This window comes from Schistocerca nitens, chromosome 1 (assembly GCF_023898315.1).
Source record: "Schistocerca nitens isolate TAMUIC-IGC-003100 chromosome 1, iqSchNite1.1, whole genome shotgun sequence".
Classification (NCBI taxonomy): domain Eukaryota; kingdom Metazoa; phylum Arthropoda; class Insecta; order Orthoptera; family Acrididae; genus Schistocerca; species Schistocerca nitens.
The window spans coordinates 793,360,435-793,381,979 of record NC_064614.1 but is presented as its reverse complement, the minus strand read 5'-3'; the positions used below and the strand labels follow the sequence as shown (position 1 = coordinate 793,381,979).

Genomic DNA, 21,545 nt, shown 5'->3' with positions numbered 1-21,545 from the left:
TACCAATTGCGGAAAAGGTCGATATCGTGTTGATGTATGGCTATTGTGATCAAAATGTCCAACGGGCGTGTACTATGTATGATGCTCGGTATCCTGGACAACATCATCCAAGTGTCCGGACCTTTCGCCGGGTAGTTAACGTTATTTAAGGAAACAGGAAATGTTCAGCCACATGTGAAACGTCAACCATGACCTGCAACAAATGATGATGCCCAAGTAGGTGTTTTAGCTGCTGTCGCAGCTAATTTGCACATCTGTAGCAGACAAATTGCGCGAGAATCGGGCATCTCAAAAACGTCGGTTTTGAGAATGATACACCAACATCGATTGCACTCGTACCATATTTCTATGCACCAGGAATTGCATGGCGACGACTTTGAACGTCGTGTACAGTTCTGCCACCGGACACAAGAGAAATTGCGGGACAATGACAGATTTTTTGTACGTGTTCTATTTAGCGATGAAGCGTCATTCACCAACAGCGGTAACGTAAACCGGTATCATATGCACTATTGGGCAACGGAAAATCCACGATGGCTGCGAAAAGGGGAACATCAGCGACCTTGGCGGGTTAATGTATGGTGCGGCATTATGGAAGGAAGGATAATTGGCCCCCATTTTATCGATGGGAATCTAAAATGGTGCAATGTATGCTGCTTTACTACGTAATGTTCTACCGATGTTACTACAAGATGTTTCACTGCATGACAAAACATGATGGATGTCCGGCACATAACTCGCGTGCGGTTGAAGCGGTATTGAATAGCATATTTCATGACAGGTGGATTGGTCGTCGAAGTGCCATACCAAGCCCCGCACGTTCACCGGATCTGACATCCCCGGATTTCTTTCTGTGGAGAAAGTTGAAGGATATTTGCCATCGTGATCCACCGAGAACGCCTGACAATATGCGTGAGCGCATTGTCAATGCATGTGCAAACATAATGGAAGGCGAACTACTCGCTTTTGAGAGGAATGTCGTTACACGTATTGCCAAATGCATTGATGTTGATGGACATCATTTTGAGTATTTATTGCATTAATGTGGTATTTACAGGTAATCACGCTGTAACAGCATGCGTTCTCAGAAATGATAAGTTCACAAAGGTATATGTATCACATTGGAACAACCGAAATAAAATGTTCAAACGTACCTACGTTCTGTATTTTAATTTAAAAAACCTACCTGTTACCACGCTGTCTATGACAAAGCGAAAAAAGTGGTCCAACTAAAACATTCATATTTCTTTACATACTACACGAATATGCAATAAAAATGGGAGTTTCTATTTTAAAAAACGCAGTTGATATCCGTTTGACCTATGGCAGCGCTATCTAGCGGGCCAACCATAGCGCCTCTGGTTTCCCTCTTCAAGCCAGACAAGTTTCGTTCTTTGTAGTTTTTTCGTTTGACGCTTATTTCGTGAGATATTTAGCCCGGTCACGATCAGTGGACCACCCTGTACAATCTTCTCACAACAGGGACACATTTAAAACTACCGCAGATACAAGTCGGAGGTGCTCTTTTCTAAGAGCTTTCATTGGTTTCCCACCCATAACTCTGTTCTGTCTGTCATTTGTTACCGATAGCGCCTCTCGCATCAGACGAAATCACCACTTACACATAAGGCTGCCACTCTGCAGGGAACTGTTGCCGCTGCCATTCTCTAGTGGGGATAGGCATTGACAACGCTGCTCCGTTGGCAGCCAACCTCGACCGCTGAGTCCCTCCACCGATAGCAATAATCCAGTCGTTACAGAAATACAGTCTGGATGCTCATAAAATGTAACTGTAGATATTACGTCATAACAAATTGTTTACAAGCTAAATGCTTAAGTGTACCGTTTCCTCTGGAATGTGTGCAGTTATCACCGCCCAAGAAATAAATTCGTACTCGTTTAGAAAGCGTTACTTACCGCCTACATAAAGTCAACTTCGGGCTTTTGTGTGTTATAATCCATCGTACAATTTATATCCTGGGAAGCTTTAGATCATATGAGATCTGTGGCGCTGATTGTAATCTAATATTGGTTAATGACGGAAAAGAGAACCTACACGCCTGCGAATGGATACAGTCGCGCGCAGGAGCACAGAGCATAGAAGTAGAGTGGCCTTTCCCGTGGCGGAGGACCGGAGGGCGTGTACCCGGTTCTCCCATCCCTCGCTCCCGGCGCAGCAGTAGTCGCGCTGCTGCCTTCCCTGTGTCGGGTTGCTTATTCACTAACTCATCTCACCTTACTATTGGGTTTCCTTTCGGTTTGTTGTTTTTGAGTTACTGCCGACGGCAGAACGGAGGACTAAACTTTTTTTTTTTTTTTTTTTTTTTTTGTACATACGGAGCTAAAAACGTCCCACAGTACACAACTGAAACAGGTGCCTTGGCACTGTACAGTCTGCGTGTTCTTAACGTCTGCTGAAATGGATAGTCATCGTGCAAATATGCATTACCGTAGAGTATGCTCATGCGGTAAAGTATGTCCAGAAGAAAAACGGAAAAGTTCGTTTCGTTTTAAAAAATGTAAAAATAGGACATCTTAGGTTGAGGGGAAGGAGCAAAGTGAGAACATTTTCCTAGGACAATGAGAGAAAACGAGGAAGATGCAAAGAAACCTACAACTTTGATCTGAGCCCCAACTCCAGTTGTTAGATCGTAAAACAAGAATTTCATTTTAATTTGGCAAACTTCTCTCTATAAGAATGAATTAATATTATATAACATGTCCGCTTCAGTTATTAGAAAGTAAATCAAATTTAATTTTATTCTTTTCTTTCCTACGATTTCCTCTAGAACATATTAAAACCGAAAGTACCGTTGGCCCCCACACACACACAAACACACAGCTGCATTGTACGACCGCAAATCGAGGCTTGTTTTCCTGTTGTTCATTTTTATCGTTTTTCTGTATACTTGAGTTAACAGAATGTGTGTTTTATTTGCCGCACTTACACAAAGTACAGTTGAGGAACCGTGTTAACATTTCGACTGGGCGCAGTTATACCATTCGTGTGTCATTCGAAACAACCAACAGCAGAACATGTCAACGGTTCGCAGGACGCTCAGCTAAAACGGCAATAGTGAACTGAACAGGCTACAATAAATGAGCGAATAAATTCACTAATATAGGTAACGTTGTTTCCTGAAACCAGGCAGCATAGACTTAAGAAACGTACAGTCAGCGTCATGAGCTGATGACTCTCAGTGTTTTTTTTTTTTGCGTGTCATTAATTTTCTTCCACTTCCGGCTTCGGTCTGTATCGGCATAACACGAAGAAGAGAAACACGAGCAGCTTCGCCTCCGCATAGCAGGCGGCAATAGCCGCGGATGAGACGAATAGCTGCCAACCTCGTCGCAGAGAATCGCCAATAGGTCGCGGAGTCTCCAGTATATCTCACGTTTTTTTTCTCGAGATATGATCCTCCTTCCACCGTTTAAAGTAATTTCGATATGTTAGCTACGCAGCATGCTATGTCCTAATACCCAAAAACCGATTACATTTCTCACTGCAAACTTTTCAAAATATGCGCGGCGTTGTACTTTACTTCGAAGTATCGCAATGACTACGGGCCGTAACGAAAAGAAAACATGTTCATTATAAAGCTATAATGTGTGGCTGTAAGGTGTGGAAGAACAACAGTTTTATCGAATACGTTCCTCAAAATCTAATGAGAAAGACTGCATGGCGGAGAACATGCGAGAAAACAGTGGTTCTTATTTTTACGCGAAAATTAAAAGTTTTACTGAGAAACTAACTACAGAAACGAATGCAGCTTTGTTTCATCTATGTAAAACAATTTTTTAAAGGCAAATCGGATGACATGAAATTTCACTCCCCGCGTAGAGTGCTGTACGTTTTGCGTGGAGCCTCCAGCATCCCATTGGTTGAGGGTACCAGATAGAGAGGGAAGCTTGACACTCTGCTTACTTCTAAGCTCTGTGCGCGGAAACAGCAGATGCAATCCTATGTCTCTTTAAGCTGTCAACGTTACCACCGTATTGAGTACGCCCAAGGCATTGCCATCGCTTCTCACAACACAAGGGTGCTGTAATACCTTTCCAAAGTTCGATTACGTTTCGTGATCCTGGTGTCAACGGATAGTCTCTTTTTACTCGTATATACACTTTGCAACAAGTGATCGCTGATGCTGCCAGCGGCGTCCACATATTTTCAAGTCAGCAGGGACAAACTATTTTCCTCATACATGTCATTCAGAAATTCTGAGGACGTTACTACAGTTACCTAACTGTATACTAAACCGTAACAAATCATCAAAAGGTGGCCGAGCGGTTCTAGGCGCTTCAGTCCGGAACCGCGCGACTGTTACAGTCGCAGGTTCGAATCCTGCCTCGGGCATGGATGTGTGTGATGTCCTTAGGTTAGTTAGGTTTAAGTAGTTCTAAGTTCCGGGGGACTGATGACCTCAGCTGTTAAGTCACATAGTGCTCAGAGCCATTTGAGCCAAATCATCAAAAACAGATTCTAAATTTGATTGTCCTTTTAAATGGAAGTCATTTAATGCACAAAACAATACGCAAAACAGAATTTCAACTTAGATTTTTTTGTACTAATTTCGCAAGATTCTCGCTGATGAGTTCTATACTTATACTTTTGCTTGTCATAATATTAACAAAATTACCGGTACTTGACTCTTGAATTGCATCTTTATGCCATTCGGAATTCGTATGCATACGTGAGAAACTTTTGAAATTGGTGAATAGACGGTCTATGAATGCGTCACAATGACTGCCACGCGTTATTAAGTGGTGCGAAGAGCACATACAACTTATAAAGCGCATCTTCAATAGCTTTAGAATAATACATCATTTCTGAAATTATAATTTTTCTCAGGTTGCTATGGATTCAATAAAATCTAATACTTTAAGGAATCGTCAATCTCCTTTTTTCATCAAAATAATGTCCGACATCGGAATACTACCCTTTCCATAAAATCACATGAAGTCAGCAGAGATACTAGGTAGGTCTACATTTTCTCCATCAGTACAATTACTGGCATTTTCAGTAGAGGTAATTTATTTCCTCACCGTTCTCTTGTGATATTTCATCGCAGGTAGTATATTTTTCGATTCACTCACTTTCATTTTCGATTTTCATTGAGGTACCGGTATAAACGAATATCGGTCATTTTTTGAACCTGTGCTCTATGCTTTTACATCCCACACTCCAAAAAAGTTCTAAGTAAACCACATTCATGCACCCTTGATCACTTATAACTTATCGCCGACTACGGAGAAACTGAGAGGTAATTTCATTTACTGCCGACAATACTCTCACGCTGCGCCGGCCAGAGGAGTTTCGTGACACCGCATTAAAGGGACGTTCGCGCTCAAACGTGGCGCTTATTTGCAGTAGTGATAACGAAATTAACTGAATGGATTTCCTTCTGAATGAAACCGCGTTAAATGAAAGAGCGGGAATTGAAAAATATACTACCTGCGTTAAGATATCACAAGAAATGGACAAGGAACTCAAATAACTATATTAATGATCTCAGTAATTTCGAAATTCATTCAATTGGCTACTTGATTACAATTCAATTGGCTACTTGATTACATTTTATTATAAGCTAAATTTGTATTGGAAATGGATATACATCCTAAGTTCCTCCCCCCCCCTTTCTCTCTGCGCACCCCACTCCCGCCCCTTCTTTTTGTCCATCTCCTCATACCTCCCCTCTCTCTGTCCTCTACCCCTCTCTATGACCTAGAGCCTTGTTTAGTGTTGTTGCAAATGAAACCTTGTTGGGAACTGAAGTCGTTCAAAATGAGTGGCTGATTCGCTCGGGATCACTGGTAAACGGGATATGAGAGAAACATCTCCAGCTGATGGTCGCTTTAATGACAGTATCTCACATAGTTTTAATCTGCGCATGGTCAGATTCCACAGAAGTATTCTATTTTCAGTAGAACTGACGCCGAGAAACATAACAAAACAACATATTGTGGTGTATACAACTTTTGTTTGAAAAACACACACACACACACACACACACACACACACACACACACACATATATATATATATATATATATATATATATATATATGTGTGTGTGTGTGTGTGTGTGTGTGTTTCTGTTTCCGGTCCTCTGTCCATGCTTCTTGTCTGCTTTGTGTCTTCGGCTTTATCTTGATTGCCTTTTTGGTTGCCCATATTTCTTTCATCTTCTGGCTGTGATCTTGCTTGCGTTCTTCGGTCCATTTTATGCCTGTTCGTTTGTTACATTGTATCTCATGTAGTTTACTTTTCTTAATGATGTTTCTGAATTTTATTCTGTCGTTTATTGTGTCTGTTGTTATGTTGAGTTGGTTCGGGTCGTTTTCTACCTCTGCCACCCATTTGTTGTTTCTAGTGGTTACCCAGTCAAAGATCTGTTTGGTCAGCCTGTGTGATGGCATTCTGTATAGGTGTCCATAGAATTGTAGTCTGCGTTTTCTAATCTTTTCTGTGATTGTCTCCGTATGTTTGTACAGTTCCTATGTGGGTTTCTTGATCCATATTCCATTGTTGTTAGTTGCGCCAAATATCTTCCTAAGTATTTTCCGTTCTACTTTTTCTAATTGTCTGATACGTGTATGCCCTAGGATTAGTGTGGTCTCTGCTGTATATAGTGCCTTGGGGAGCACCACCGTGTCGTAATGGCGTAATTTGGCTTTTTGTGAGATAGACTTCTTGTTGTAATGATTCCACACTACTTTGTATGCCTTGTCCAGTTTAGTCTTTCTTTCTTCGTTTGAGCCTCTGTTATGTCCACTCATTTGTAGTGTTTCACCGTGGTATTTGAAGTTTGCCGTTTTGTAAATCGTGCCATACTTTGTGTTCAGAGATGAGAGTTTCTTTGTGCTCATAAACTGTGTCTTTTCGTAAGAGATCTGTAGTCCAGTTTTGGAAGCGATTTCGTGCAGTTTTTCAATAGCGTCTTTTGTTTCCTTTACACCTTTCGTGACAATCGCCAAATCGTCTGCAAAAGCCAGGCATTTAATCTTTAGGTTTCCTAAGGTTATCCCCTGTTGTGATGTTTCCCCTTCTTTTATGACCTTATCTAACACCAGATTGAAAAGGAAAGGTGAGAGGCCATCGCCTTGTCGGACACCTGTGCGAATTTCAAAGGGCTCTGATAGTTCCCCATAATATATATATACATATGTATACTCCTGGAAACGGAAAAAAGAACACATTGACACCGGTGTGTCAGACCCACCATACTTGCTCCGGACACTGCGAGAGGGCTGTACAAGCAATGATCACACGCACGGCACAGCGGACACACCAGGAACCGCGGTGTTGGCCGTCGAATGGCGCTAGCTGCGCAGCATTTGTGCACCGCCGCCGTCAGTGTCAGCCAGTTTGCCGTGGCATACGGAGCTCCATCGCAGTCTTTAACACTGGTAGCATGCCGCGACAGCGTGGACGTGAACCGTATGTGCAGTTGACGGACTTTGAGCGAGGGCGTATAGTGGGCATGCGGGAGGCCGGGTGGACGTACCGCCGAATTGCTCAACACGTGGGGCGTGAGGTCTCCACAGTACATCGATGTTGTCGCCAGTGGTCGGCGGAAGGTGCACGTGCCCGTCGACCTGGGACCGGACCGCAGCGACGCACGGATGCACGCCAAGACCGTAGGATCCTACGCAGTGCCGTAGGGGACCGCACCGCCACTTCCCAGCAAATTAGGGACACTGTTGCTCCTGGGGTATCGGCGAGGACCATTCGCAACCGTCTCCATGAAGCTGGGCTACGGTCCCGCACACCGTTAGGCCGTCTTCCGCTCACGCCCCAACATCGTGCAGCCCGCCTCCAGTGGTGTCGCGTGAATGGAGGGACGAATGGAGACGTGTCGTCTTCAGCGATGAGAGTCGCTTCTGCCTTGGTGCCAATGATGGTCGTATGCGTGTTTGGCGCCGTGCAGGTGAGCGCCACAATCAGGACTGCATACGACCGAGGCACACGGGGCCAACACCCGGCATCATGGTGTGGGGAGCGATCTCCTACACTGGCCGTACACCACTGGTGATCGTCGAGGGGACACTGAATAGTGCACGGTACATCCAAACCGTCATCGAACCCATCGTTCTACCATTCCTAGACCGGCAAGGGAACTTGCTGTTCCAACAGGACAATGCACGTCCGCATGTATCCCGTGCCACCCAACGTGCTCTAGAAGGTGTAAGTCAACTACCCTGGCCAGCAAGATCTCCGGATCTGTCCCCCATTGAGCATGTTTGGGACTGGATGAAGCGTCGTCTCACGCGGTCTGCACGTCCAGCACGAACGCTGGTCCAACTGAGGCGCCAGGTGGAAATGGCATGGCAAGCCGTTCCACAGGACTACATCCAGCATCTCTACGATCGTCTCCATGGGAGAATAGCAGCCTGCATTGCTGCGAAAGGTGGATATACACTGTACTAGTGCCGACATTGTGCATGCTCTGTTGCCTGTGTCTATGTGCCTGTGGTTCTGTCAGTGTGATCATGTGATGTATCTGACCCCAGGAATGTGTCAATAAAGTTTCCCCTTCCTGGGACAATGAATTCACGGTGTTCTTATTTCAATTTCCAGGAGTATATATATATATATATATATATATATATATATATATATATATATATATATATAATTTTGAAAATATTAAAAGATATGTAGGCTGTGTCCGTCAGAACGTTCGTTAGAGTATTGCGTAACAATTTGAAGTGCATGATCACGAACCTTTCGATAGTTTTGCTACATAAAAAACGTTTTATTTCTACCATTTAGCTACACCTTCCAGCTACTTCTCTACATAGTTGCCTTCTCTGTTGAGACATTTGTCGTAATGTTGTACCAACTTTCCAACACCCTCCTCATAGAAGGCAGTCACCTATGCTTCCTGCCAGTTCTCTACCCTGGTCTGTAGCTCGGTGTCTGTGCCAAAATGCTGTCATCACGGGCAGCGGTTCCAGAGAGTTAAAAGATGAAAATAAGAGGGAGCCATGTTCGGGCTGTATTGTGAGTGATCGAACACTCCCCATCGAAAACGCTGCAGTTTGCAGCGGAGCATTGTCATGAAGAACAATGCCTGCCGGCCGCTGTGGCCGAGCAGTTCTAGGCGCTTCAGTCCGGAACCGCGCGACTGCTACGGTCGCAGGTTCGATCCGGCCTCGGGCATGGATGTGTGTGACGTCCTTAGGTTAGTTAGGTTTAATTAGTTCTAAGTATAGAGGACTGATGACCTCAGATGTTAAGTCGCATAGTGCTTGTAGCCATTTGAACAATGCCTAATGGCAACATCCCTCTTTACTTGTTCGGAATTGCCATTCATAGACGATTTCCACGAATCGCCTCATCCACTCGCTGAACAAAATCATTGGTTGACAGTCGCTTCCTTCTCTTGCCGTCTACGTAATGAACATCTGTACGCCCTGCTTCAAAGTTCCTGCCTTATTTCCGCACTTTGCTCCCGCGCATGACCTTTACGCTATGTGGGATGCGGAACCTCTGAGAATGAAGAAATCGAATGACAGCACGTACTTCACACTTGGCGAGGGACTATTGTTCTAGGCAGCTTTACGTTCTTAATGTTCCCTAAGAACTGAAAAGTGCGTCGTGACACGATCGGCGGGCATACTAGAAACACTGCGCAACACATCTTCGCAAAGCTTTATTGGATTTTCACAGCGGTTTTAATTTCGCTACCGACTGTACCTAGAAAAAAAAAACACTCTTACATTTGGCCATGCGAAAATCACTTCGATCGTAAATCAGTTCCAACGTGTATGAACGTCTGACATAGAGCCTTGTTTATTGCTATTGCAAACGAAACCTTGAATTGGAACTGAAATCGCTTAAAATAAATGGGTGAATTGGTTGGGACCATTGGTATATGGAGTATGCGAGCGACTTCTCCATTTGCTCAATCTATGAGAGTAGTAGCTCCCGTGACGTTACTTCTAAATACATAAACTCACCGAGCCTGTATTGAGCCCACCAATTGGCGTTACGAGCGCAGCACCTTGACAAAATAGCGACAAAACAAGAGAAGAGTTTTTGTGTGTTGGAATATGAGAAATGTTTAACTGCTATAACAGTGCAGCGTGCATTTATAAGGAATTATGGAAAAGAACCGCCATGTAAACAGATCGTTATGCGATGGTATCGACAATTTAGGGACACTGGTTGTTTCTGTACACCGAAAAGTACAGGCCCACGATGTGTGCCAGATGTTACGGAGGAGACCGAGCGAGGTGGCGCAGTGGTTAGCACACTGGACTCACATTCGGGAGGACGACGGTTCAATCCAGCGTCCGGCCGTCCCGATTTAGGTTTTCTGTGATTTCCCTAAATCTCTCCAGGCAAATGCCGGGATGGTTCCTTTGAAAGGGCACGGCCGACTTCCTTCCCCATCCTTCCCTAATCCGATGAGACCGATGACCTCGCTGTTTGGTCTCTTCCCCCAAACAAACCAACCCCGCTACGGTGGAGAGTTTGAGGGAAAGTTTCTTACTCAAATCTGGAAAAAAAATCGATGTTCCGCGCAAGACACGAACTTGGACTACCGCAGCAAAATCTGTGGATCATTTTTCGATTGCGGTTGCATTTCAAACCGTACCGTAGGCAGTTCTTGCAAGATTAAAACTGGAAGATTATGGACGGCGCCTTTAGTTTTGCATCACAATGCTGGAAGCATTTGGGGATGAACATTTCGCCTCTAAGCTGGTATTCATCGACGAAATAACCTTCCGTGTATATGGCAAGGTTAATCACCACAGTGGGGAACTGAAAATCCTTACGAAATTCTAGCACATGAACGAGATTTTTGTACAATGGCAAAGGTGAAATGCTTAGTACAATATCGTGTAAAAAATGGAGGAAATCGGTCAAGAGCTTATCGAAATTTTTGTTACCAACGTTTCGCCTTTATGCATTAATACAGATAAACTACTTACTTCATTCTTAAACAGCCTGTAGCAGTAGTCATACGTACTGCAAACGTAGCGGAACTAAGGAGCTTTATTAATTTTAAGCTGTGGATTTTGTTGTGATTTACCCTCAGTCTCAAAACATTTTCTTCTTTTTGTATGTCATTGTTTGAGAACTCAGTTTTTGTAGCTTGTGAATCCTATGAGAAGTACTGACCTGCATGCACTGAGATTTGTACAGATTCAATGATAATCCATTTGTTTGCTTTTAACCATGTGCTGATGTTTCCGAATATTTAAGTACCTGCCTTTTCAGTATGGGAACGTATTATTATTTTTATTCCTGTAGTTGTATTATTTACAAAAGAACAAGATTTACATCTTCTGATATTGCAAATAGAGGATCATTTTTGCATCAATAGCTGGGTAGAAACAAGCATGAAACACATGCACACTTGAAGCAGTCTACTGTTCTGTGTAGAGGGGTATGTTTTTCGTTCAAGCTGCTTAATAGAATATCAGAAAGATAATACAATGTAATGAAACTTCTCGCTGGTTGTTTTGCTTCAAGGGCTGTGGATGTGTTCACTACACAGGAAGTACGCTGCGGTCTACCACTTCCGACGCACCAACGCAAGGCCGAACAACCAAACAGCCATCTGCTGTCTTTTCGTAAATGCTGCACGCTCTCTCTCCACTTCGTTCTGAAGGAAGTGAGTCCCTGCGGTGAAACACAGTGAAGCCACACTTATAGGCCAAAGCAATGATTTTAAATAATTTCGTTAATGTTTTTATAGAATTGTGAATTACTTAGGAATTCCAAATTAGTAGTGTTAAGAGCTTCTAGGCGTGACAAGTCATAGTTACGTCAACTTTGGTTTTGTATAAGTCTATAAATAGTCTAGACAATAGTGTCTGGTTCTAATTTTGTCTCAGCTCATCTTGTCTCTAGTTGTCTGTATTGTGTTAGCCCGTGTGAGCGCTTATGACTTCTAACTGTGAAAATACATAGCGTAGGAGTATTCAAAACTTTAATTTCAGAAGTATCTTCCATCTTATCTGAAAGTAGTTATGTATGTGGAAGGAAAAAGTTTTAATATTAAAAAGAACTTATAATTAATTATTTTAAGTGAATTTAGCGAAATGAGATAGGGAGTTTCGGTGAATAGGAATTAATTCAAAGTTGGAACAGTGAGAATTTTAATTATTCTCGATCGCTACATTACGCAGTGTAGCGATTATCATTTCTTCATCAAATCGAACGAAAGTTAACGTAGGTATAGGATCTTTGACTGAATTTATAATAACTCACAAAAATTACTTTTGACGTGAATGTAACTTACTTGAAAGACTGCAAAATTTATTTGGACAGGACTACCTTAAAGATTATCATCTTTATTCATTGATTCATTCCATCAAAGTTAAAGAGAGAAAGATACTACGAAATATTCAGTTCCACTACGAACTCTGTTATACGACGAATCTGAAAGAAAGTAAATTGTGGTGTCTTCTCACAAAGAAAATTAACAAATACGACGCCCATAGATCAGAAACAAACCAATATTAACAACGACTAACCACTACCAACTAGTTAAGAAATATCAAGATTACGAGAGGCGCCACAAGAGCAACACAACTTCCAGGATGTTGCTGCGACAGAAGTTGGGACACAATTTCCGGCTTGGTGTGGTTATTTGCATGATTTCATCGCTATTGCTAGCTAGTGTCAAGCGTTTCGTATTTCATTGTTGGGAACTCTGGCGTCAGGAAGATCTGCTTGCCGCAGAACAAAGGGTTGTGATTTGATGATGATGCAATGATGGTTTCATGACACTCGGGAACGGCATGATTATGAGTGCTCTTGTTGAATATGAGGTAAATGCTTATTGAAGCTAAAGTCGTCTTGGAACAGATCAACGGACATATATTAGACTTCAAAGACCGTCCACAACACAGACTTACCAATGTACTGAAATGGGTCGTAAAAATCACCCATGGGAGCACGTATACTACAAGTATGTTCATTCGATTCTCTTATGCATTTATAATATTGTAATTAATCGTAATATACTAAATAAAAGGACAATTAGCTGAAAACTATTGCAGGTTTCTTAGTACATTTGACTGGCTCACCACAGAGAAAAACAGGAAAAGAGCTAACCACTGTCAGAACAAATAAAAGTTGCTTTCAACAGTTCTGGACAAGGCTGTTAAAACTGCTTCTACAAAAAACCCGAGTCTTTCATTAAAAGTGTCTATTAAAAGAGAAATTGACACACAATCACGACATGATGCCGATAATTTCTGACAATACCGATTGATCATTTTATTGTTTCCCAAGTCAACATGCCTGTTTCTCAACATATACTAATCGTACAGGGATGAACGGAGTATCTTTAGAAAGATTTTTTTATTGGCTTCTGATATTGCGTACTGATTTTGTGCTAAAACTTAGTATTTGTGGAACACAAACATATCATAGGCAAAAGTGCATGTGGATTCCGGATTCATACTTACATTTTACGAAGCTAACTTACTAATAATGAATAAGAGACCCCCTGTTCATATTATCTTATTATAAATACCATTTTATTTGTTTTAAAGTAATTATTAACTGGATAATTGTACATAATATTGTATGGATAATAACCGTGACCACTGCAGTTGTCCATTATCGCTGCCCGTCGTACGGGTTGATTTTTCTAAACGAATATACTTTCCTTAACGACAAACATTTTTGTCGTTGTCGCCTTGAACTGAGATTTATCTATTGCTTTCAAGGCCTAACGTGTTTTCTGTAAATGAAAATGCTTGTCGAGTTAAAGTTGTAGGTTATGTGGCCACACTGACAGTCACTGACCTCTGTCTGCCGTACAAGTCGGAAGAATCATTCCGAATACAAAACAGATGTTTGGACACATTTTTAACACAAATATATATTTGTAATTGTTGTTTCTATAGTGATATTATGCACTACTACTATAGCATAAAGTGCGAAGTAAGTTAAAATCTCTGGCTTCAGTTAGACATTATTGTGACCTTAGTGATATACCAGGTAAGAAGTGAACACTACGTTGTAAACTACTGAAACGCACTGTAAAGAGTTTTGTTCAAAATTATGTGCATGGAAATGTATATACAAGCATGTGTCATAATTTCATGATTATTATTTCACGTCGTTCTGTTCATTTCTTAAAGATGTTTTCTCTTCATTTCCACAACTACGCTTATCTGTACGACTCCAAATACTGTCATTGTTTAAAACTGTAAAAGTGCGGAAGTTTTGCACGGGTCACCTGGTCACTGACTAAATAAGGATGAACCAGGCACTCCGTTACACAGAGAAGTAACCAACTCAGTGATTTGGCCAAGAGTCGGGCAACATACTTAAATAATTTTCCACACTCATCTCATTGTTACTGTGATTTGCAAGCTCCTCTCACTGCATAGCTACACAGTTACACACGAGGTGGAAGCGTTGACCAACTATGCTTCAGTAAGAAGTCGTCACATCCGACCTTGTATGCCGAAATTAAATCTAATACCAATATATTCATGTATATACAGCTTCTGCCTTCCTTGTTTTATTATCAAAATATCGACGTTGCAGAGTCCATTGTGGCAACGGCGGAATTAGTTACTCCCGAAGAAAGATCATGCAAATGCCTCGCTGTTGATGAACAACCAGTTGATTTGAAGCAAACCATTACTGTATGTACACGTTACGTGCAGGACTGGAATATAGGTATGCTGATTATAAAATGTACTACATAGAGTAAAAGATGACTGACATCAAAACGAACGACCTACCACTGTGCTCTAGAAACCAAATGTCATTTAAGAATGTATGTAATTTAGCTTTATAGTCTAAGAACGTGCAAGTACAATTTATCGTGTCAACCCATACTTCTGTCATGCGCCGGTAGTATGTCCTTAATTAGCGTAAACACATGCGAGGAACGAGGAAAAAGGCTGTCGAAGGATGAGAAGTGTTTCTGTGAAGAGGGAAAGAAGCAGGAAACGGATAACAGATTATGAAGTAATCTGTTGAGAGCACCATATTCTACAGAATAAATCTTGGAAATAATTGTGACTTCCTATAAAAGGAAAAAAAAACATAAATAAAAACGAGTAACGCAAAGTAGTGTGATGAAGATCTCTGCTTGAACCATATAACTTAACATACATGTATATTACGCTATTATGCAAGTACTAAACATTCCTGCTATACTGGAGAAATAGAGAGCATCGCGACATAAAAGAGCTATTTCTTAGAAGGAAATTACTGGGGTACGGTACGCTAAAGAGCAAATAATGTGAAACTTATCCTACAACCAGGACACAATAATGAACAGCCACTTTTAAGTCTTCAGTGGTAAGTGTTCACAAAACAGGTCGTCGCTAAGAATTCATTATTCGCACCTTGCTAATAAAATGTGTTGACCAGAAATACTTCCACGTCCTTAGGAAGACTTTAGAACTATGTACAAGGGCGTGCTGAAAAATAATGCCTCCGATTTTTTATGTGAAAAAGTTAAAGCTTTTTTTAAATAAAAGAAACCTTTTTAACATTCTACATCTTTATTCTTCATGTCTACATATTTATTTCTCAACGTAGTCACCCTGGCGATGAACACATTTTTCCCAGCGAGAGACCAATTTGTTGATACCGTCATTGTAGAATATTTGACTGTGTTGACAGAGCCACGACCTCACCTCTGCTTGCACCGCTTCATCACTATCAAAGTGACGTCCTCGAAGATGTTCTTTAAGTTTTGGAAAGCGATAAAATTGGGTGGGACCAAGTAGGGAAAGTAAAGACGATGATCGACGGCAGTGAACCCAATGCGTCGGACTGCAGCTGTCGCAGCTCTCGTGTGTCGTCTCGCATTGTCGTGCTGAAGGAGATGGTGCTCCATGAGTGGAAAACTCGATTACAGCACGCTGTTTCTCACGCACCGAGTAGTCACGTAACACACCGCCGTGTTACATGCTGCAATTCGTAGCCCTCTAGCGGCAGAGGACTGGAAATATGTAGATTTGAGAAATGAAGATGTAAAATGTTGATAACATTTGTTTTATTTAAAAAGTTTTACGAGTTTTCATATTAAAAATTTGGAATCAAATCGGCACGCCCTCGTCTGTACCCGTAGTCGCCGATGGAAGCATTCTTTTAGAGTCACTCAACAAATGTGGTCATCTCTTATCAGTTCCGCAGAAAATGAGTAACTGCTCCACAAAAAGCTACAAATAGCATGGTTTTTTCGCGACATTTTGACGATACCACTTACTTTTTAAATTTTTAGTATGATTGCTGTGTTATTAAAAAGTGGTTCAAATGGCTCTGAGCACTATGGAACTTAACTTCAGAGGTCATCAGTCCCCTAGAACTTAGAACTACTTAAACCTAACTAACCTAAGGACATCACACACATCCATGCCCGAGGCAGGATTCGAACCTGCGACCGTAGCGGTCGCGCGGTTCCAGACTGTAGCGCCTAGAACCGCTCGGCCACCCCGGCCGGCACTGTGTTATTAGTGAGATTTAAAATTGAAGTAATCAGTTAATAAAACAGGTTTATTTTATTTTTTAAAAATTTGTTATCCTTCAAAATAAGCAAGCTATTCCATCAAAGTACCAGGATTTTTCACTGTGTCCCGTCGGAGGAGAAGTTTAGGAACTCGTTTTCTAGATGCCCTGATGGGAATTTGAACTCATCTAGAACTGTTGCGTCAACAACTGCGCCAGTTCGTTCAGTGAAAGGCTGTTGAAGCGGTGACAGAAAAAAAGCTATGTTTAGTATTAGTTTATTTGTGAGAAACGCTTATTTCAGCACAGGTGCATATGGTAAGTGCCAGGTAAACGTTCATGCATCTCAAACAGCAAGAAAACATAGCTGAAAATTTGCATGTAGATGAGGCCTAACTGCACCGACAAAATTCAGGAGGTGTTCAGGGATATCTTCGGATATACTGGACCCGTGGGTTTACAAAGTAATACTATTATTGTCATTTATTCGGTTTGTTACTCCGTTTGCCTTTGTCTCTGTAAAAACACCTTCATATCAACGAAAATGACTGTAGTGTGCAGCGCCAGCTGGAGTGGCCGAGCGGTTCTAGGCGCTACAGTCTGGAACCGCGCGACCGCTACGGTCGCAGGTTCGAATCCTGCTTCGGGTATGGATGTGTGTGATGACCTTAGGTTAGTTAGGTTTAAGTAGTTCTGAGTTCTAGGGGACTGATGACCTCAGATGTTAAGTTCCACACTGCTCAGAGCCATTTGAGTCTTTTTTTTTTTTTTTTTTTTTTTTTTTTTTTTGTGTGCAGCCTTTCGAACTCGTAAAAATTTCTGTGTATAAAAGGCAATGTCCCGACTGACTGACTCACTTACTTGAAGACTCCTTATCGCCCAGTCCAAACCACTAAGGATAGAGACCTGTAATATGCAGAGGCTTCCCCCATGAACCATGGACCTTGCCGTTGGTTGGGAGGCTTGCGTGCCTCAGCGATACAGATGGCCGTACCGTAGGTGCAACCACAACGGAGGGGTATCTGTTGAGAGGCCAGACAAACATGTGGTTCCTGAAGAGGGGCAGCAGCCTTTTCAGTAGTTGCAGGGGCAACAGTCTGGATGATTGACTGATCTGGCCTTGTAACATTAACCAAATCGGCCTTGCTGTGCTGGTACTGCGAACGGCTGAAAGCAAGGGGAAACTACAGCCGTAATTTTTCCCGAGGACATGCAGCTTTACTGTATGATTAAATGATGATGGCGTCCTCCTGGGTAAAATATTCCGGAGGTAAAATAGTCCCCCATTCGGATCTCCGGGCGGGGACTACTCAAGAGGACGTCGTTATCAGGAGAAAGAAAACTGGCATTCTACGGATCGGAGCGTGGAATGTCAGATCCCTTAATCGGGCAGGTAGGTTAGAAAATTTAAAAAGGGAAATGGATAGGTTAAAGTTAGATATAGTGGGAATTAGTGAAGTTCGGTGGCAGGAGGAACAAGACTTTTGGTCAGTTGATTATAAATACAAAATCAAATAGGGGTAATGCAGGAGTAGGTTTAATAATGAATAAAAAATAGGAGTGCGGGTTAGCTACTACAAACAGCATAGTGAACGCATTATTGTGGCCAAGATAAGACACAAAGCCCATGCCTACTACAGTAGTACAAGTTTATATGCCAACTAGCTCTGCAGATGATGAAGAAATTGATGAAATATATGACGAGATAAAAGAAATTATTCAGGTAGTGAAGGGAGACGAAAATTTAATAGTCATGGGTGACTGGAATTCGTCAGTAGGAAAAGGGAGAGAAGGAAACATAGTAGGCGAATATGGATTGGGGGGAAGAAATGAAAGAGGAAGCCGCCTTGTAGAATTTTGCACAGAGCATAACTTAATCATAGCTAACACTTGGTTCAAGAATCATAAAAGAAGGTTGTATACCTGGAAGAATCCTGGAGATACTAATAGGTATCAGATAGATTATATAATGGTAAGACAGAGATTTAGGAACCAGGTTTTAAATTGTAATACATTTCCAGGGGCAGATGTGGATTCTGACCACAATCTATTGGTTATGAACTGCAGATTGAAACTGAAGAAACTGCAAAAAGGTGGGAATTTAAGGAGATGGGACCTGGATAAACTGAAAGAACCAGAGGTTGTAGAGAGTTTCAGGGAGAGCATAAGGGAACAATTGACAGGAATGGGGGAAAGAAATACAGTAGAAGAAGAATGGGTAGCTCTGAGGGATGAAGTAGTGAAGGCAGCAGAGGATCAAGTAGGTAAGAAGACGAGGGCTAATAGAAATCCTTGGGTAACAGAAGAAATATTGAATTTAATTGATGAAAGAAGAAAATATAAAAATGCAGTAAATGAAGCAGGCAAAAGGGAATACAAACGTCTCAAAAATGAGATCGACAGAAAGTGCAAAATGGCTAAGCAGGGATGGCTAGAGGACAAATGTAAGGATGTAGAGGCTTGTCTCACTAGGGGTAAGATAGATACTGCCTACAGGAAAATTAAAGAGACCTTTGGAGAGAAGAAAACCACTTGTATGAATATCAAGAGCTCAGATGGCAACCCAGTTCTAAGCAAAGAAGGGAAGGCAGAAAGGTGGAAGGAGTATATAGAGGGTTTATACAAGGGCGATGTACTTGAGGATAATATTATGGAAATGGAAGAGGATGTAGATGAAGATGAAATGGGAGATAAGATACTGCGTGAAGAGTTTGACAGAGCACTGAAAGACCTGAGTCGAAACAAGGCCCCGGTAGTAGACAACATTCCATTAGAACTACTGATGGCCTTGGGAGAGCCAGTCATGACAAAACTCTACCATCTGGTGAGCAAGATGTATGAGACAGGCGAAATACCCACAGACTTCAAGAAGAATATAATAATTCCAATCCCAAAGAAAGCAGGTGTTGACAGATGTGAAAATTACCGAACTATCAGTTTAATAAGTCACAGCTGCAAAATACTAACGCGAATTCTTTAGAGACGAATGGAAAAACTGGTAGAAGCGGACCTCGGGGAAGATCAGTATGGATTTCGTAGAAATGTTGGAACACGTGAGGCAATACTAACCTTACGACTTAGCTTAGAAGAAAGATTAAGAAAAGGCAAACCTACGTTTCTAGCATTTGTAGACTTAGAGAAAGCTTTTGACAACGTTAACTGGAATACTCTCTTTCAAATTCTGAAGGTGGCAGGGGTAAAATACAGGGAGCGAAAGGAGGATATAAGATGAACATCAACAAAAGCAAAACGAGGATAATGGAATGTAGTCAAATTAAATCGGGTGATGCTGAGGGGATTAGATTAGGAAATGAGACACTTAAAGTAGTAAAGGAGTTTTGCTATTTAGGGAGTAAAATAACTGATGATGGTCGAAGTAGAGAGCTTGTAAAATGTAGACTGGCAATGGCAAGGAAATCGTTTCTGAAGAAGAGAAATTTGTTAACATCGAGTATAGATTTAAGTGTCAGGAAGTCGTTTCTGAAAGTATTTGTATGGAGTGTAGCTATGTATGGAAGTGAAACATGGACGATAATCAGTTTGGACAAGAAGAGAATAGAAGCTTTCGAAATGTGGTGCTACAGAAGAATGCTGAAGATAAGGTGGGTAGATCACGTAACTAATGAGGAGGTATTGAATAGGATTGGGGAGAAGAGAAGTTTGTGGCACAACTTGACTAGAAGAAGGGATCGGTTGGTAGGACATGTTTTGAGGCATCAAGGGATCATAAATTTAGCATTGGAGGGCAGCGTGGAGGGTAAAAATCGTAGAGGGAGACCAAGAGATGAATACACTAAGCAAATTCAGAAGGATGTAGGTTGCAGTAGGTACTGGGAGATGAAGAAGCTTGCACAGGATAGAGTAGCATGGAGAGCTGCATCAAACCAGTCTCAGGACTGAAGACCACAACAACAACAAATATGCAGAGGATCTTATAAAGCAGGCATCGTTTTAAGAAGGCATTTTTAGAAATTCCACTTCTAAAGGTTTGAAAAAAGGGATGAAAGGTTTTTTGAAAATCTGTCGCTATTAAGGCAATTTTGAAGCTAGACCCACGAAAATTGGTATTTGGTTTCTCGGTCAGAGATAAAGATACTCGTGTTTCAGAAAAATTTCGTAATTTACCCCCTATGGCTCTGAAACAGTGGGTGAACGTTTTTTTAAACCCCTTAGAAACTCCGGAACACTTGCTGATTACCGAGTCGTTTAGTACAATCCACTCACAGACAGTATTGCTGTGCTAGGCTCTAGCGGTACTGTTACGTATCGACCAATACAGTTCGTCAACGATAGAAATCCTGACGCTGCACGGCCGAGTGTTGGGCTCAACATACCTGCGACAAGAACGGCGACCACCACTCTGTCCATGTCTGCACAGCACTACGTGACCAGTGGCCAGCAACGGACGATTTAAAGCGGCTGCGAGCGGAAGAGTCGAAACTTCCCGCTGGCTGGAGTGGGACACGTTTCCTGACGCAAGGGAAACGCTGCGGCGCCAAGCGCAATCCCCTGTGTGTCTACGTATGACTCATTCCCCTAAGCTGTGTAGCCGTACCAGCACTATGCAGACCAATCTCTTCGTCTCTTCATAGATTTCACTTTAAACCGAAACCTCCAATAATGAGAGTTGCGAAATCCCATCATTGCTGACATATTTTATAACGGTTCTTCTAACTCTCCTTGCTTTTGCAAAGCAGGACAATCTCAAGTGCGAATCTGAATATTACTATTGTTTGTCAATGTTCAATTTTATTTTTAACTCACACACTAGGAGAAACTGAAGAAGGAACACCTTGAAGTAATCACCCTGCTTGAGTGAAGTTATATGCACATACAGTACTAACTGAAAAAGACCTGCTTCGCTTGGTCTTTGTTTTCATTTGTTTTCTGAAGACATTCCGGACCACTCGAGAACGTTTGAGAACACGATAAAGGTGAGCATTCAAAAAATCGTAAAAAATTACTCCTGATTGGCTGAACAACTTAAATATTCAACAGTACCTCAATTTCAAATAAAGTACTCTGTCACTCACTCATTCATGTTCTTATAGAACGCCGAGAATATTCCAAAAGATTCGGGAACACTCCACCACACTGAAAA

At 41.8% G+C, this 21,545-nt stretch overlaps 1 protein-coding gene across 1 annotated transcript in view; it reads right to left on the bottom strand.

The window, feature by feature from the left end:
- Positions 1 to 20,901, bottom strand: part of LOC126237118 (uncharacterized) — a 34,694-nt gene extending 13,793 nt beyond the window's left edge. Inside the window, exon 1 of the mRNA XM_049946939.1 lies at positions 20,779 to 20,901. Within this exon, the coding sequence (XP_049802896.1) occupies positions 20,779 to 20,812 (34 nt within the window). The 5' untranslated portion in view covers positions 20,813 to 20,901. The remainder of the gene's footprint in view (positions 1 to 20,778) is intronic.
- Between the last annotated feature and the right edge of the window lie 644 nt (positions 20,902 to 21,545).